Source organism: Falco punctatus (assembly GCF_963210335.1).
Source record: "Falco punctatus genome assembly, chromosome: 1".
Lineage (NCBI taxonomy): Eukaryota > Metazoa > Chordata > Aves > Falconiformes > Falconidae > Falco > Falco punctatus.
The window spans coordinates 67,390,282-67,409,645 of NC_137580.1; the positions used below are offsets into that span (position 1 = coordinate 67,390,282).

Sequence of the window (19,364 nt, forward strand, 5' to 3'; positions counted from 1 at the left end):
TTCCTTTCCACGTAATTTATGCAGGCAAATGACAAGAGTTCTATGATGTTAGTGCTCTTTGAGATACGCTCATGGGCAAGGCATTGTTTATAGTTATTTCTTGTCTTGTCTGACATCGCACCATTGCCAGGATTGCCCGCCTAAACCTGCAAAGGACAAGAAAAGGAAAGCAGAAAGATTGTTAGATGGAGAACCAAGTACAAAGAAAAATCGGGTAAACTGGCATGAAGAATTACAACAAATTTCAATTTTAGTAAAACTTAATAAAAAAAAAAGGGGGCATTTGGAATTCAAAAGGACCCGATTCTTTTTCACTTCCAGGTACAGGAATAACTCAGTTAAGTTCAGTGTTTCTTCTGCAAGATGGGTCACAGCAGCTTTTGCTTATCTCAGGACAGGTTATAGCCATGACAGATGAACTTACAGAATGGGGGAAAATGAGAAGGTTTTTCATTGACTCAGCAGGATCAGTCAGACAAGTTCACCTAGAGAGAGATCACAGGTTCTGCTTCTAGGCTGGTAGCAGAGAAAGGAAGGAAGCCTCTTTGCAAAACCCAGTTCTCAGTCAGAGGCGCTGGCTTGGTTAGAGCATTTGATATGCTCGCTCAAAACAGAAGGCTTAGCTTATTTACTTTAACAAAAAGTGTCAATCCATCCTAGTCAGTCAGAATATGACTCATCCCAAATGAAGCAAGGACACCTACAGAAGTTACATGTCACTAAGCCACCACACATTTTTGCCACAGTCCTTAAAACCAAATTACTGCTGATGCAACCCCAATTCTGTAATGAGTCCCTCTGAGAAATGACAAAGGGACTTTCAAAACTGTCTTACAAAAGCTTTGTTAAACATCTTTATCAAGTCAGTATGTTTTGATGATGAATTCCTGTCCAAAAGGTCATCTTTGGTAAATCAACAGTGGCTTACCCTTTGATCTCTTTGCTAATCAGTTTGTCATATTTTACAGATGATCCTTCTATAGCTAGATGATACACTAAAATCATGAAGTAGACCGGTACCAAATTAGAAACACTTACTTTTTGTTTGCAATGACATAAATGCAGGGATTATAGAATGTGGAAGATTTTGCAAATAGAGGAGCTATGATGGCCATTGCAGGAGAAATTTTCTTTGGGTCTCCAAAGGAAGACCATAAACACACAATAGAGTATGGAGACCACGCCATCAAGAACATCACAATCATCACAACAGACATCTGTAAAACAAGAGGAACAGACATATAACCAGTATTACATGAAGATGGAGACATCAGATATTTAATAAGGCTGTTAAACAAAAATGTTTTGTAAGGCTTAACTATGGTACAGATAAATAAAAGAAAGTAAATGTTTTGGGACACAAAGGCTCAGTCCATGTACTTAAGGAACCCGTAAGTGTCTGACTGTGTATCTCCTCAGTACGATGCTTGAACATGGCTATCATGCTTCATTAAACCAAACACTCATGTCTTTTCTGCCTGCCTGTCAGAGAGAACAATCTGGGCATGTTGGGGCTCACACCCCAGAACACACCATGCTGCAGCTAGAACTGAACAGCAACAAGCCGGGGGTAGTGGGAGGGCTGGGGAGGAATCAACTGGGACAGACTTTTCTGGCTTTTGCCAGGGCCATGAATCAGTAATGGAAATCTCAAATTAATCAATAGGACAACACAAATCACAAGAAAACCAAACAAAACTGCAGGGTTCTTCATATGTACAAGATTCCCTAGTGACGTTTACTTATATCCTTTTTCAGTCTTTCAGTGATGAAAAAGAAACAAGTAGTAAATGGCTACTTTGTATGAGCTGTTCTAGAGCACAACCAATAAACAAACTGTGACTGTCTCCACAGAATAGGGTAAATAATAATAATAATGTAATTCTAATAATAAATTATAGTAATGATAATAATGTAAAGAAAAAGTCCTTTCCTTTAGAAGCTTGTTCGGTGTGTAGAAAGCTTAGAAAATGTTGATTTGTGGAAAAGCAAGCACTCCATCTCTAAAGAAGGACACTGCTTAACACCAAAGCTTCGATCTTTTTCTTTCGTTTTTGGGGGTTTGGTGTTTGGTTTTGGTTTGTTTGTGTTTGTTTTTTGTTTGGTTTTTTTTTTTTTTATTTTTCAAAATTAATTCAGTGTCTTCAACTGCAAAACAGGAAAAATTTCTTCACAAATGTGAGTTTAAATTTATAACTGAAACCTCAATTTCAAACATTCCAAGAGCTCTTTAGAAGAAGAAAATACTCAAATTATTCTTTTTGGGTAAAACTACCATTTTCCAGGATTCAGTGATGAAAAAATTTTACAAGGCATGTTAAGCTTGCATTAATAAGTAATTCGAAAGAGTAGGTACATACTCTTCTGTCCAATTGTCTCTCACTTTTTTTATCATGCCCAACCATAAATCATGTTGTCACACAAAAATCAAAGGAGCTAGTGATCTTCAAGCTTTCTCAAGGACTTTTATACATCAAAAGAATGTCAGCCTTCCAGGCAGAATATATAATTTTATACCATAACACATATTTGCTACTGTTTACATAAGAAAGAGATAAGCTCAACAGACTGAAAAGAACAAGGGGGTGGGAATCACATTGCTCGGGAGCTTGGAAATGCACTTTCACTTCTAGGCCATAATTTCAAATCAGAGTTGACCAATCCATTTCAGATCAGATACACCTGTGAACCTAGCAGAAAGCCTAAGGACTCTGCAGGCACAAAGAGTAGAAGTCCTGCTAGGACACCTCTGAGGTTTATTTCTGTGTCATGACACAGGGCAGAGGCAAGGAAAATTCATTGTTGCTCCCAGCCTTCAAAGTAGCCATTCAGATGGAAAGAGCATTAGGCCAAGAGTAAAGAATCTAATGTTGTAAGTCAAGCCAAGAGTTTTCACCAAGGCTAGATTTCAGTTAATATTTAGTACTAAAGGAAAAGGGGGGATGTAGGAAACAGAAATGCTTAAAAGGCAGCGCTGTTCCTTTGCCCCCAAGACTTTAACACAAAAGAACATGTTTAAAACAAAACACGCTCTCATTTGCCATACCTTTGTCACATCTACTTGGTCAGACCAATCTACGTTGATGCTCTCCAGACAGTTACTGCTCACATATTGTTTCATTGTCCGGGAAACATTGTAATAACAGTAAAACATGACTGTTAAGGGTACAACAAAATTAACAGCAATTACACTCATTGTGTAGGAAACAAAGGACCTGATAAGACAGAAAAACAAAACACAGTAACTTACAAATAGCCATCAAGGAAAAGTTAAAGAATTTGACATTTTGATTTTATTATTTTACAATTGAAATTTTACAAAAAGGTTTTAAATAATCAGGAAAATTTTCTTTAGCTTTAATTTTTTTATTAGCAACTACAAGTCTTGCAGTTTCCAAGCACGGCTCAGTGCCTACGTTTTTTTCTAGACTTGTTCTATATTATTTCTGTTGTTTTAAAATTATTTTTATAAATTAGGCTTCATACTTCACAAAGAAGTTAGGCTCACATAGTGGTGAATTAAATGTTAGCCTTCAATGAGACAGCATATTTAAAAGAAAGGATGAAGAGGAATCTTACACATCATTTTTCCTCCAATTTACTGTGCACGTTGCTCCAGTTGGATCCGGAGCGTAGCTAGCCCAGCCTACAGTAGGCATGGAAGCCCAAAAGACTGCATTTATCCAAGCAGCAAGGATTAGGGTGGCATAGCTACGGCTAGTCATTCTTCTTCCTGTGGCCAAGCACATACAGTCACAAGCCATTGTCAACTTTTGCTTCTTCCCATTGTTGAACAAGTGGCTTCCATTAAGCACATACCAGGTTTAATAGTGATTCTTTCAAAGGCCTACATTCCCAAACACCGTAGCATACCTGTTTCATACTACTGAATGACATCTCAAGCTTTCCAGCCTTTAACACCACTTAAATACCGACACACGCTCCAACTCACCGCATACAGGCAATACCTGATCCTAATCCCATGCCAAAAAGCTTATTATGCAACAGTGCATTCAAGTACATTATTGCATGATTGCAGGGGGAGGAATTAACCGTTACAATACAGCTGTAACAGAGAGGAGAGAAAAACATCCAGTACAGTGTTAACACACTAGAGGCACACATTTGCTTGACAGAGGTCAAAGCCTCCCACAACTAGAGGCTTTTCGTGTGCTTCTGTATATGGATGAAATATATATACTTCTCTCTAAAGCCTGAAAACAGCCATGAAAATACAACATATAAACAGAACAACAGCTTAAATGTGAAATTTTCACTTTCACCAGCAGTACCACGCATGCCAACTAGGTAACATACTCAAGCAAGTACTGCAGGATCACACCCTAAATTCAAGTTATGCCCAGCACTGTAATCATGAGAAACATATTAATGAGAAAACAATACAATTAGACTCTTCTTTCACAGAAACCCAACAGTGAACAATTTTTGACCATAAGTATAGTACCTATATCAGGCCTGCAGATCGTCAGATAACGGTCAACTGCAACAACAGTGAGCAAACCAATACTCGCCATCCCGAAAAAGATATTTAAGGCAGCATAGATCTGAAATTAAAACAGACAGACAAAAAACCTTCCCAAGAAATCTTTCAAAGGTACAAGCATAAATTTGTGGACTGAATCCAAAGCACTACAATACATTGCATTCAGCCAGCATTCTCTTCCATCAGCAAGGTACTGAAGCAACTAATTCAATGCAGGCAGTTTGGAGATGGCTTATTTAAAATTAAACATTTCAAAAGCAACCTGCTTGTGTGCACATCAGAAATCCTGAAGACAGTAGTAAAAAAAAACCAAACAAACACTGTATTTCAAGAAAGTAAATTTTGAGATTTGAAGATAAGGGTTTGGAGGTTGGGGGGTGGTTCAATTCATGTTTTCTATGTATGTTAAAGAAGCCTGAAGAGCATTTGATTCATAAAAAAAGTTACTGTTATAGCAAGTGTGAGGTCCTGAATTGTCACTCTTTCCTCTATTGTATAGCTACACTTATTTCACAGATATGGTACACTGACTTTCCCCATCAGCCCCCATACCTACATGTCAAATCTACTGCACAGAGTGACATATGCTGCAATCCCAACATGCTCCAAATTCATCTGCCCAGTCATCCCAGGGGCAGCCTGACCAGGAAGGATGACTGCAGGGGCTGTGTTACCGCTGACACCCCAGAAACAGAGCCCTGTGCCAGACCACATGCCACCAGCAGTTATAATAGAACCACATGACATTCAGCCATCTCAGTTCACAGGATTCATTTGGCTTAGGTTGACGTAAGTTGTGCTTCAAGCAATCTTAACTCCCAAAGCACTGGTAGTGAGATTTCACATCAACTTCAATGCACTACAAGTCAGTCTAGATCCAAAGGTGAGGCTTCTTGTCAAACAGTGACTGAACTTTGAGCTTGAAATAACTTTGTACTCGGGCAAGCGATGTCAGATTGTTATAAACATCCATTATATAAAGGTCCAAAATGTATAGTGATGCTAATATTTGAGTCACATTTCAGCATATGCCTTCACATTACTATTAATTTTCCTGAACACTTAAGCCCAACAGTCTTTTAAAGAGGTAGATTAAATCAAAGTAAACAGCTAGCAAAGGGCACCATCTCTCTGCTATAGAAGTACGTTTTCCAGTCAGTCTATTTTTTAAAATAGCTATTAAAACAAGACTAAATCTTTAATGAAGACCAAGAGCCTTGCAGACCTTCATTTTAAATATCCCAACAGTCCCATCCAAAAGAACATGTATTTGCCAAGCAGAACTAATTAAGATCTGTCAAGCTCATCATCAAAACATCAGCCAGATTCAAAGTTTTTTAACTATCAAATAAATCACCAAATGTGCATGTGCTACTATAACCATCTTCATTTGGGGATTTCATTTCCTAAGCCTTCTTAAAGCTATTTTAAAATATCTCTTGTTAATAAATATAAGGTTACACTTTAATGTTTTCAGATTATAAATATAAATTTGGAATGAAATTCACACAAAATCCTATATCCAGAAATTGTTGACATTACAGAACATCAGCTTCAGGTCTAGAGTGAAGTTTCGCATCTCCATCTTATCTCTTAGAAGCACTAGTTTCAGGTAGAGCTACTACTTATTTCTGTTTGCTTTTCAGTGTTCAATAATTTCTCTGACTGAATTGCAATACCTGGCATCCAGTATATCCAAATTTCCAGCTTCCATGCAGATCTGAGGCAGCAGACATGGGGTAACCAATGCCACTAACACCAATGTCAGTAAAAGCCAAGTTGATAATAATTGCATTGGTTGCTGTCCGAAGCTCTTTGTACTTAACAAAGATGCCTAGCACAACAATGTTACTGAAAATGCTTACCACTCCTGTAAAAAAAGAAAAAGGGAAACTTTACAAAAGATAGACACCAGTCAGTAACACACCTGCAGAAGAAAAAGCAGCCTATTGTAATATCTAAGTCCTAAACAAGTTTTATTCTCAGTCAAACATAATTTTGCAAAGAGGATAGACACCTGACAAGGAGTGAAAAGCTTTTCCAATTAGGTTACTTTCACTTGGATTCAGTAAGGTCCAAAAGTGGAGCATTTTGCCAAACCTGGGACTTCCGATGCAATGACAACAAGCAAAGCAGAAATGCAAAATCATCTAGGATTACAATTCAAACACTCCAGCAACCAAGTACAGTACTGTCTTCCATGGTAAAAAAGAATGCAGGTCGGTGACTGGCAAAAAAAAGCTGGGGTTATGATGCCCTTGATACAGCAGAAGGCCCCTGCTGCCACCCGCAATCCTCATTTTTCAGCGGTTTCCACTGTGCATTCAGACAATAACCCTGGGCTAGAGGAACATAGAAGCTTTGATTTTGCTGCCACTGTCCCAGCCAGACTGAATCCCTTTCTCTGCTCATGAGGCCCCAATTCTTTGCAAGCATCAGAGATGGCTCAGGTTGCTGCAAACTGAATTTTCTAAGCCTTGTCAAGCAGCCTGGATGATCTGCACAGCCTACTGCGGTGGCATGGCTGGGCCAGCACCAGAGCTGTTTTCTCCAACTAACAAGCTCTAGGGCTGTTATAGCCATGGTAAAAGTCCAACTCTGCACCAAACTGGCTCCCACCTCGCTAACCTGTGTATTTTTTAAACCTCTGTGGTCTGGCTTGACTCAAACTGTGTCTGAAGTCTGTTATTAGGCAACACAATAAATGGCCAGTAGGCAGAGAGTTGTAATAAATACAGTACTAAAGCTAAGATGTACATTCTCCTCTCTTGATGTCCAATCCCTCTGAAATTTGTTTTGGACTTAATGCTCCTCGAGGTGCTCAGGACACTCTTCAGGACCCTGTACATCAGCAAGCTTTTTCTGATTCTAGTGACTTTTTTTCTGATTTCTAGACTTTCCCTTGGCCGAGGAGGACCACGTTAGGGATCACTTAAGCAAACCTGACACCCACAGATCCGTGGGCCCCGAGAGGATGCACCCCCGGGTGCTGAGGGACCTGGCAGATGTGACTGCTAAGTCACTCTCCACATCTTTGAAAGGTCATGGAGGACAGGAGAGGAGCCTGAGGACTGGAAGAAGCCAGTGTCACTCTGGTCCTCAACGAGGGCAAGGAGGAGGGCCCAGGAAACTACAGGCCAGCCAGCCTCACCTCCACCCCAGAAAGGTGATAGAACAGCTCATCCTGGAGGTCATCTTGAAGCATTTGGAGTAAAAGAAGGTCATCAAGAGTAATCAACATGGATTTACCAAGGGGAAATCATGTCTGACTAACCTGATAGCCTTCTATGATGGAATGGCTGGCTGGGTAGATGAGGGGAGAGCAGTGGATGTTGTCTACCTTGACCTCAGCAAGGCTTTTGGCACCATCTCCCATAACATCCTCATAGGTAAGCTCAGGAGGTGTGGGTTAGAGGAGGGACAGTGAGGTGGATTGAGAACGGGCTGAATGGCAGAGCTCAGAGGTTGTGATCAGCAGCACAGAGTCTGGCTGGAGGCCTGTAGCTACCGGTGTTCCCAGGGGTCAGTGCTGGGTCCAGTCCTGTTCAACTTGTTCATCAATGACCTGGATGAGGGGACTGAGTGCACCCTCAGCAGTTTGCTGACGATACAAAACTGTGAGCAGTGGCTGACACACCAGAGGGCTGCGCTGCCATTCAGCGAGACCTGGACAGGCCAGAGAGCTGGGTGGAGGGGAACCTAATCAAGTTCAACAGAGGCAAGTGTAGGGTCCTGCACCTGGGGAGGAGCAACCCCTGCACCAGTACAGGCAAGAGGTTGACCTACTGGAAGGCAGCTCTCTGGAGAAGGACCTGGCAGTTCTGGTGTTGCCCAGTTCAAGTTGCCCGAGAGCCAGCAGTGTGCCCTTGTGACCAAGAAGGTCAATGGTACCATCCTGGGGTGCATTAGGAGGAGTGTGGCCAGCAGGTTGAGGGAGGTTGCCCTCCCCCTCTGCTCTGCCCTGGTGAGGCCGCACCTGGAGTGCTGGGTCCAGCTGTGGGCTCCCCAGCTCGAGAGAGACAGGGAACTACTGGAGAGGGTACAGCAGAGGGCTCCAGAGATGATCAGGGGATTGGAACACCTCCCTTATGAGGAAATGCTGAGAGAGCTGAGCCTTTTTAGCCTAGAGAAGAGAAGACAGAGGGGATCTTATCAATATCTACAAATATCTTAAAGGCGAGTGTCAAGAGGATGGGGCCAGGCTCCTTTCAGTGGTGCCCACTGACAGCACAAGGGGCAACCTGCACCATAGGAAGTTCCACCTGAATATGAGGAAGAACATCTTTACCTTGAGGGTGACAGAGCACTGGGACAGGCTGCCCAGAGAAGCTGTGGAGTCTCCTTCTGCAGAGACATTCAAAATCCACCTGGACGTGATTCTGTGCAACCTGCTGTAGGTGAACCTGCATTAGCAGGGGGCTGGACTAGAGGATCTCCAGAGGTCCCTTCCAACCCCGACCATTCTGTGACTCCCAACCCTTACCAATAAAATGGAAAATTCCACCATGTTCAAGGCAAACACAGCCATTACAAAATAACTTGTAAGTAGTAACAGGAATTTGTGAGTTGTTCACAGATTCCCTAGTCTAGCGCAGCTGCTACAGTATAACTGAACAAATCCTAAACTTAAAAACATTTCTATAGCCTGAGCACCTTAAATTACAAGTGCATAGTGGAATGTTATTTTGGTAAAAGTCTGACAAAAGACAAGCAGACCCATCTTCCTTCACAGTTACTTCCCATCCTGCTCCAGTTCCCTGGCAATCCAACACTTTCACTGATGGGATTTCTGCTTCTCTATTGGCTCCACCTAAAACCTGACACACGAAGCTTAGCTTTTGCTGACATGCCTCTGTGGAAAGGGCAATAAGGTTTTTAAGTATTACACAATGTTCTTTCATTTCTGTCACCATCAATGCTGCAGCACAGAGTTAAAAATCTCCCAAATCTGTTCACAGTCAGACTACAAACACTGCAGCTAAAACAATAACCTCAGATCAGCAGGGTTAGAAAACCCAAGGGCAAGAATCAGTTTCAAGAACTTCAGCTCTACAGTTGAATTTTGAAGACTTCAACTGGTATCAGTATGGAAATTCCTTCAAATCACAGAAACTCCTGCGGGCCCCACCATTAGCAGTCCACAGGAACACAGTCCATAGATTTATAACCACCAGCACACACCTCAGCGCATCGAACTGTGGCAGACATTTCTAGAGTCAAATACACACCAGATGTACCATCTGAACCACTATGCTCAGCGAGACCTACGTTAGTACCATCACAGGTTTGAAAAAGGGCAGAAGGAAAGCTAGTGCAATCATAACAACATACATAAAAATATAACAAAGATGATACTTTGGATAACAGACATGGGGGACAACACCAATCCATCAGCTTTTACATCAAGTTTCTCCATTTCATTGGTACCTTTTTTATTATACCTGAAGCTCACATAAGAAGTTTCACTGCAATATTTTATTAATCAGTACCAATCTCCTACATTACAGAAATTCTCTCAACCAATTCAGTAATTTTAAAATCAAATGAGGCAAAATGGTAATTCCTTGTTGGTTGCCTCTTTTTCCCTTCTCTTTTTAATACCATCAAGCATGTCTGTTCTCAGGTGCAAGTCTCCTGCTTAGTACATAAAAACTGTATTACAGATGATGTTGGGGGTGCACAGCCCCACAGATGCCATCAGCTATCTCATTCATACATTCACACATTTCAGGAATGACATTGTGATGCTATGAGCCCCTAAAACGAACAAAAGCAGGGAGCTGGGGATCTGATTCAAAACCAGCACGTAGTAAAAGCACTGACAGTGCCAGTTCTGTCAGCTCTCCTGTTGACAAGTAGTGTGACATCTCTTGGGAGAGAGGAAGCAAAACAGAATTAAAGGTTTAGAAAACAGTACAGGCTTCTTATGAAGCATACTTTAACAGATGAAATCAGAAATACAACAGGACTGTAAACTCATATCCTCAGGGCGAAGGAAGGATCCTGCTAGACACACTTAAAACTTAGTGCTTCAGAGCCCAATCTTAAAATGAAGGGGGAGGTGAGGAAGGGAATCAAACCAAACCAGGGAAAAAAAAGTGGAAATCAGTAAGCCTATATTCATTAAAGATTTCAGAACTACTAAAATTAATAGAGCGAAAATAAACGTTCTGGGGAGAAAAATGTAAGAGGATGGATTCCATCTTGAACAAAGTGAGAAAAAAACCCATAGATTCAAAAAATACTCTTCCCTGTTTCTGAGAATCAGGTCAAGTAGAAGAACAAGGTCTCTCCAGGCAGCAGTAAAGCAGTGCCCACTAGAAGAGCAATGAAGCTGGTGAAGGGTCTAGAGAACGAGTCTTTAGAGGAGCAGCTGAGGGAACTGGAGCTGTTTAGCCTGGAGAAAAGGTAGCTGAGGAGGAAGACCTTATTGCTCTCTACAATTACCTGAAAGGAGGTTGTAGCAAGGTGTGGGTTGGTAGCGTCTCCCAATTAACAAGTGATAGGATGAAAAAAAAACAGCCTCAGGTTGCACCAGGGGAGGTTTATATCGGCTATTAAGAAGAGTTTCTTCACTGAAAGTGTTATTAAGCATTGGAACAGGCTGCCCAGGGAAGCGGCTGAGTCACCATTTCTGGAGGTATTTAAAAAACGTGTAGACGTGGCACTTAGGGACATGGTTTAGTGGTGGACTGGGCTGTGCTACATTAACAATTGGACCAATGACCTTAAAGGTCTTTTCCAACCTAAACAATTCTATGATTTCTTAGAGGGCAGGGCATGCCGACCAAGCCCAAGCCCCCTCGTAAGCTGATATCATCAGCTAGGATGAACTTACTTGACTCAGAAAAAGCACATGGGATGCTGCCACTTGGCCCGTGAAACATCATACTGTTAGAACAACTATTCCCATATTTCTTTTAATTAAACCTTATAGCTTTGTGAAGATGAGGATAAACACCTCATGAACTGATTAAGAGCAGAAGAATTTCTTATTTTCCTTCTTTCCATGAATGAAATGAAGCAATGAAAACAAAATGCAGATCAAATGCAAATACAAGCCCTAACAGAATTAAGCAAAATCTGTGGGTACTAGCATCAAAACAATGAAGGTCAGGTCTGCCTATAACACAGAATTTACTTTTCCAGTTAGCATTTTAACATTATACTACAGCATTTCACCACTGCAAGCTGAAGAACATCCATGAGGTGATACTGCAGCCTGCGTACCCCTGTTGTAATCACTAAAATCAATGCAATGACTACTGTTAAGACTGCAATACTTAACAATACCTTCTTCTCAGAAAACAATTATCTACAAGAGAGAGAAGCATTCAAACCTTTTAAAAAGCAGCATAATGATGAACACCATACCTGTACTTCATTCTTATTCTTAGACATCTGCTTATTAGCACAGCTTAAATTTTCCAGATGTGAGATTTGCTGTGGTAAGGCATTTGCAAAGCAATCAGTCGTATTTTCAAAGATGTTATAGACCTTACTGTCAAAAGCATTCCTCATTAAGAAAGCAAAGTCCAAGCTACAGGTGAAAGATTTACTAGACCCCCCCAAAACATAATGAGAAAAAAAAAAAAGAAAAAAACCACACCCACAAAATAGTCCCTTTTTTTTTTTTAAAGACATTTGATTTCTATGCAATATTAATAAAGAAAAACTGGGCTGATTCTGGCTAATCCCATTGATCATTTATGATAGCCTTGATCCCTAACACCAGGTGTTCAAACTATTTCAAACTATCTGAAAAGACCACCTTGTTACACACCATGTAATCAATTTTAATAAAAACATAAGTAGTATTATACATATTTGCAGCACCTAATAAATCCAGTTTCCTGCAAATAGTGTGGTAGTAATGCAGAGTGTATCCAGCCTTCTAATATTTGACCATAATACATCTCTACAACTTCTTAACAAGTCTACTGATCTGTGTAGTGTTCTACCAATTTCTCCAAAAACCTGAAACAAATTTTTGTTTTTGCATTCAAACGTACCCTCTTTACCAAAACAGCAATTTGATACTTACCACTTCAAATAGATACGCTAAATAAAACACAACCATTAGCAATACTATTTCATATAAGCTAATTATAACACAGAAAATATATGTTACAGTCTGTGAATAAAATATTTGTAAACTGATTTAATTTTCCATAATAAAGGTATAGAAGGCCTATTTTTAAACACAGTAGGTTTCAGGTTTTGGTGAGGTTGGTATTTCATAGCTCTAGCACTCACTGCTTCAGAAAAACATTACTGAAGCAGTTGTGGTTATAACTGAGAAAGCTGTCTAAGGAAACAAAATACTAATTCCATAATTACAGTTTAGCTAAAGGCCATTGCAGTTAAAGGGAAGAAAGACCATGTCAAGTCTTCCAGCGTGCTTTTTCTAACTTGTGTCATCGGTGAAAAATACAGCTGCAACTGGAGTCTGTTCTTCTCTGATTAATGACCAGCTCCCTCCCTCTAAGTCACATTCCAACCCTTCCCCTTACATCCCCCTAACAGACACCCGCTCACATGCTCAGACTACACATATATTACTACGAACATGTGCCCAGAGAAATCTCAAGATAGCTTCGAGCACATCACAGAAAAATGCAAGATGTGACAGCTATGCCCTATTTTTATCTCTTTTGCAAGCTGGCAGAAATTAATTCTCACTCTCTTCTATAATTACATATCAACAAAATATATTTTCGAGACACAATGCTGCCTTCAAATATAGAGCAGAAAACTTAGATGTTTCTGCACACTTCGGTCAGCCTGCTAATAGCTAACCTGTCAGTAAACTATGGAGAAAAACCATCAGTCATCTGTGTAATACAAAATGAAATACCATCACTGTTACTATACAAAATGAGCATTCAGATCTACAGTTCCATTTTAAACACTTACACAACGATTTGCCAATGCCCATACCTGCTGTTATTAAGTAAGCTGCAACTATGTTGTGCTCAGTCTGCGTAAAGGCTGAATGAGCTTCACTGTCACTTTCTGAGGAATTGGATGAATCATTCCAATGCATTTTGGACAAAAGAGACTGTCGCCTATTCTCCGCAATAATTCATCAAGACGATGAAACAGTACAAAACCCTGTCAGGCAAATTCTTTCTTTATTCCACAGACTCACTGAACAACTGAAAAAAAGGGGGGTAGGGGGGAGTTCCCCGCACCACTGACAACCTCCAAGCATGATTTAATTGGACTAAAGTGCAAAGAAGTTTACACTCCCAATCTATGCAGGAGATTGTTAATTAAAACAAAGAGCAGCACAGAACTGAGTACAACGTTTCCAACAGCATGCTTAAACTTCATTCTTACTGCTAAAGAGATTAATCATCACATGCCCCCAAACTTTCTCCTTCAAACCTCTTGTGCAACGCTTCAAAAACCTCAAAAAAAGTTGAATCAGGTCAGTTGGTCATCAGCCTGGCTTGGAATTAATTCCCACCATCACAGCAAACACACAAAACCGCAGCACAACATGAAGACACAAATGTCTATTTCTTTAAAATGCAGGATAAGCTTAAAGTCCATCCCTTCAAATTCTTACAAGACCTATTCACCAAGATTCTTAGTCTGATTTAAACTCTCAAGTTGACACAAACACAGGAAGAACACAGCCCACTATTTTCTAAAGTGAAGCATGATTTTCAGGAAACTTAATTGCTACATTTATTAAATAGCCTAGTCTGCAGAAAATGGGTTTTGAATATGTTTTACAAGTCTGAACATCCTCCCTCTCCCAAACACGTACACAAGCTTACTTCACGCAAATTTTCCAAAGCATGCTACCGGGCAGAAAGTTATTTCCCAAAGCCTTGAACAGCAGAATCTCATTCTCTTCAGTGATGAGGTAGCTGCACACCAAAATAAAGACCTTTCACAAAATCCTGCATAAGTATTAGCTGCAATAAACCCTTGTCCAAAAAGCAGTATCAGTATAAGCAACCAAAGAAGGTGTTTTCCACCAGTTCCCCTTCACAGAGTTTTTGCCTCCAGTTCCGTACTCATACTAGGTATAGAAGTGACAAGGATGAGCCACCAGTGGTTCTTCAGTTGTATGTGGTTCGCAGGCAGCTCAAGCGGGCTCCCACCCCAGGGCTGTGACTTCTGAACAGTAAGAGGGTGTAGTGCCACAGGCAGTACTGAGGAACATAGCCGTCCCCTAGAAAAGGCTACCTGAAGAGCTCTCCCTTCTCTGACCCGTGAAACACTCAGAGCATTCCCTCCCACCCCTCAGCTTTGCAAAACAGACATCCTGCATCCTTCACCCATTTGAATCTAAAGGTAACAAAGTTTGTTATCAAACTTCTGCAGTCATAAAATTCAGTTGTCACTACTACAGACGATCATTACCACAGCTCTACCAGCAAACAGTTCCACCATCAAAAAACCCCAGGACCCTAGAGTTCTCAGGGTACTTGCATTATGGTATTTTTCCTGTTAGAAGAGGATTAGGCAGGAACAGGGTGGGAAGGTTCTGAAAGGAAAGATGATCTGTTTGGCAACGAAGCCACTTCCCTAGTGCCCCAGAGCCCTGCCTCAAAAGATAAAAGCATAGTGATAATTTGATCTCTTTGCTTTCCTCCCCTAAAACTTTGTCAAGATTTTCAAGAGCACCACAGATTTTGCAGCTTCCCTACAAATCAGAGCTTGTAAAGCTGATTGACTCAGAAAAGCAATGCATTACTATTTTTACTCAGATAGGACTCCAGACTTTGAGACCATACAGATTTTATGTGTACTTGTTGGTTAAAGCACAAGTTTCTAGTATGTGCTGTCCATCCTATGTACATTGTCTCCATCTCTTTGTCTCTTAAACTTGGGTAATTTTACAGCAACAGGAATTGAGAGAAAAAAGCAAAAGTTAAAGTCAGACATTACTTATCATTAACCTAAAAGTAATTTTTTCTAGAACACTGCAGTTCATAAAACAAAGCCAAAAAGATAAAACAAGGAATTAAGTAACAAAGTACACAAATAATTCAGCAAGTTGGAACTACAGTTCCTAAGCCAGATAAAATATGGTTTACCACATTGCTTTTTAATACTGGCATAAGAAAAAAAAAATCCAAACCCTCAGGCCATTTTTATCTTCCAAAAATAGGTAGTATCACTAGTGTCAGAGGGGCATTTTACAACCTCCAGTGACACTTTCCCTTCCCACTTGTCCCAGATCAGTAGCAACAAAACACAATTTCTATTTAAGTCCATTCTTCAATTTGTAGGTATCCGTATAGATATGGGGCAATGTAAAACTCATTATAGGGCTTAGCAAGTTGCTTTCAATTACATACAAAGTATATTTCAATCCACAAACGATAAGAGTAGAGAAACTTACATTTGCATTAAAGCAGTAAAAAAAAGCAAAACCAAAACAAAACCTCTGTCCTATTTTCAGTGGCAACCAGACTATAAATCAACAACCCCCAAACCCAACCCCTCCCCCGTTTATTAAGCCCATCACCACGAGAGGGCTCTACAGGGCAGAACTTCCCTTTCACCCGATTTTCCGAACTGATGCAAATGGTTCAAACCCAATGAAAAACAGTATTTTTTTTCCTCCCTCACAGAGACTTTCACTAGCTTTAAACTGTTGATAAAAAAGTTTGACTCTAAACGAAAGAGATTTTCAGCTGACTGAAGAAAGCACCCTGAAAAATGTGACTCTAAAGGTTTTTTACTTGCCATACTTGAGGCAGTAGCGGTGCTTTTTTTTAAAATAACAGTTTCTTGTCAGGACAATGTTTTGCACAACTGCAAAAAACTCTGCACCAGTATGTATGCGACCATCCAGCATTGTTTCATGCAAATATCCACAACTTCACGTGCTAGAGAATCCTTTGTTCTGCAACAGCCAGTGTTGCATACGTACATTAACATAGCCCAATTATTTTCTTCATCAAATTTCTCTGTCAAAGTAACATAGCAAATCTATGAACTATATTGAACTACCCTATCCCAACAACTACAGAAAACAAAAGGTAAAAAAAAAATCCCTCCAGGAAGGAATGCAGGGACACTGAAACAATTCTCAATGGGAAACAGCTTAAGCTTTACAATACACCTCCATGTTATTACCCTCAGTTTAGCAAGGATTTAGATTCCACACAGAAAAAATATAAACCCAGAATTTTAGTGTGGCAAGGACAAAAGGCTCAGAGTCTTCCAAATACCTTTAAGCAATCCGATTCTAGTGATTTACCAGATGTCATTTTCAAAATCAGCTGAAAGTCAGACCTTACGTCAGGGTGAAATATTGCAGTGGCTAACACGTTGACTTGAACCCTTTTGAAAACGGGACTTGGTCACTCTGCCTCTGCCACAACAGCGAGCATGCTGCTGTGTCCCGGGTGGGAAGCCAAGCACCGTGGGGTATTCGCTGTGTGAACTCCCGAGCTTCAGAGGAATACTGCAGGACAGCAACTCCCTTCGCACTGCTGGAGCAGGTGGCAGGTGAGAAGTTCTTTAGGTGGCCCAGCCTTTTGCCTCAAATGCTGTCAGTGAGGGGAAATCCGGAGAACACCAAACTCTCACCGACAGCCTATACTACACCACCTTTCCCCCACCCTCCTCATTTCACAGTGCACTGACTTTTTTTCTCCTGACACTACAGCTACTTGAAATTTTCTGCCAACATACTATTTCTGTCAGGGTACTGGCAAACCCACCTTTCCTATTCTCTGCAGAAAAAGCCTAGAATATTTGTAAGCACATATATAAAACTTCAACACTTCATTTAGATCAGGAGCACAGTGACAGAATCACAGGTAGGATTTGAATGAAAAGTTCACAACAGAGAGGAGGGTGTCATAAAATTACAGAACCTGTATTTTTAGCTAATTGCAGCACTACACTGCAGACAAGACGTCATCTTAGGGGTTTTTTAAGACACTGAATTTTCATCTATTACTGCTAGCAACTACTTGTATTAGGAGGCCAGGGTTATGCCATGACACAGAGAAGACAAGGCAGAACAGGGCCTGGATGGGCCTTGCCACAGAAAAAAAAAAAAAAAAAAAAAGAAAAAAAAAGGAAAAAGGCATCACCACATGTCAGACTTGTCCAGACACTGCTTCCTCATACAGCAGCTCATTTCACACTCAACCACTAAGGACGTTCTTCCATAAGTGATATCCTACAACCTCCACAAAGATTCACATTATAAATTTCCTCTGGATATTTGTGTTAATTCCATCTGACGCTGTATGCGAAGGACATGGCGTCATGCTCCTCATGCATTTCTCAGCTGGGACTGCAATCCAGCTCCCTACAATCAAGAGACTGATCTTCCCTCTAAAGCTGCAAAAGATATTTTTCTTTAACCCTTCCACACACAGACCTAAGTCTTTGCTTTGGTCTCTCAAGAGCTTCAGGCTGACTCACTGCTCCACCTGCTGTGAGATTCAAAGCATAGGCCTGTTGTCCTGGGCTGCAAGACGGTACTCTACAACTGAAACATCAGCTGTCGCATCATACAATTTAAAGGTGATGGCAGCAGTACAGTCTTCCGATGTCCTGGGAAGAAGGATATCCCTAAAGCATGCAGTGAGAATAGCAAAGCAGAACATGTATAGCAGAGCATGAATTTGCGTGTTACAGTGAGGACTGTGTTAAGTCTTCCGAAGCCAGAATAAGGAAAGATCTAAGTCAGCTACCCACAACCAGCCACTGATGCATCCGTGAAGAATATAGCCTAACAGAGGATGCAATTACAAATATGACAAAAGTAATGACAGTTCCAGCTTCACTGCAGGTTGGTATTGTTCAGCTGCAATGTGATATGCCAGAAACATAATGACTTGCATAGGATTTTGTTTAAAGGGCAACTCTACAATGCCTCCAGTCTGAGCCCTAAGTCACTCAGGCCTAGCAATACACAGCAACAAAAATCTAAACACTTTCAGAAGTCTGGATTTAACTGACCTGGTTAAAGTTAAGTCTGTAGCAATACCAGAAAAATAATCGGTATCCCTCAATTTCTGAGTGTGCATGGTTAAGAATAGACTCGGCTTCTTCTCACAAAATCAGATCTAGCAGAATTTCCAATGCTTTGTGGTTTGTCCTTTTTAAACTGAGGAACATTTCTATCTATTATCCTATGAGCATCTGTTCAGACTTAATTGAATTCTTGAACATTTGTTTTGCTACCTCATTTCAAGTTTTGTTCCAGAGATTATTCAAACTAACAGTCATGTTTGTTAAAATGACCAGTAACTGTCTGGTGCTGACAAATTACCTGTTTCTTTTTGTTAAACAGAAGGCTAATAGAACTCATTTGCCTATTACTGCATTCATTAATTAAAAAGTGTAACAGTATGATCAAGTCTGAAATGTACTTCTTTTGACATTGAACAAGATGTTCAAAATACTTTCACACAGATCACTCTACAGTTCCCTTTTCAAAATGCTTCGTGTGAGAGTCTGTGAATGGATTCCTGCCTCCAGATGAAATCCTGCAAGAATCTGCTTTTGAATTCTATTTTCAAAGAGAGGCACCCTGTTCTCCTGCATCCTTAAGAAAAGGCAGTTAATAGGTTTTCAACAATCCTCCTAATGCATCCATTTAAAGAGTTCAAACAGTCGTGCAGTTTTTTTCATGCCCTTTTTAAGCAATACTTCCCTGAAAGTACTGTGTGCAGAGGAGCCCAGTGGAGCCCTATGATGGGCTATCTGATCTTAGCCCTACACAAGCTCAGAGCACCACAGAGTTACAGTGCCAGGACATAAAAACCTCAAGAGAAACAGGCTAAGGGGGACATGGGGACATTTAAAAATGCTTTGCAATTTTAGTATCAGTCTAATTAGATACAATTAGGTGACTTAAGGATAGTAT

General features: G+C 40.5%; 1 protein-coding gene across 1 annotated transcript; it reads right to left on the reverse strand.

Annotated features, from left to right (window-relative positions):
- Positions 1-9: 9 nt before the first annotated feature.
- On the reverse strand, positions 10-19,364 carry RRH (retinal pigment epithelium-derived rhodopsin homolog). The gene is made up of 7 exons (XM_080374063.1): positions 13,445-19,364; positions 6,184-6,374; positions 4,466-4,565; positions 3,580-3,733; positions 3,047-3,215; positions 1,039-1,217; positions 10-146 (listed from the first exon to the last, which is right to left on the reverse strand). The coding sequence occupies exons 1-7, from the start codon at positions 13,548-13,550 to the stop codon at positions 41-43; spliced, it is 1,005 nt and encodes a 334-aa protein (XP_080230189.1). The 5' UTR covers positions 13,551-19,364; the 3' UTR covers positions 10-40.

Coding starts and splice junctions, on each gene's coding strand:
- RRH (XM_080374063.1), bottom strand. CDS start 13,550: ATGCATTGGAATGATTCATCCAATTCCTCAGAAAGTGACAGTGAAGCT. Junction 4,566..6,183: donor TTGGATATACTGGATGCCAG/GTATTGCAATTC, acceptor TTTTAATTTCAG/ATCTATGCTGCCTTAAATAT. Junction 3,216..3,579: donor AATTGGAGGAAAAATGATGT/GTAAGATTCCTC, acceptor CTGTCTTATCAG/GTCCTTTGTTTCCTACACAA.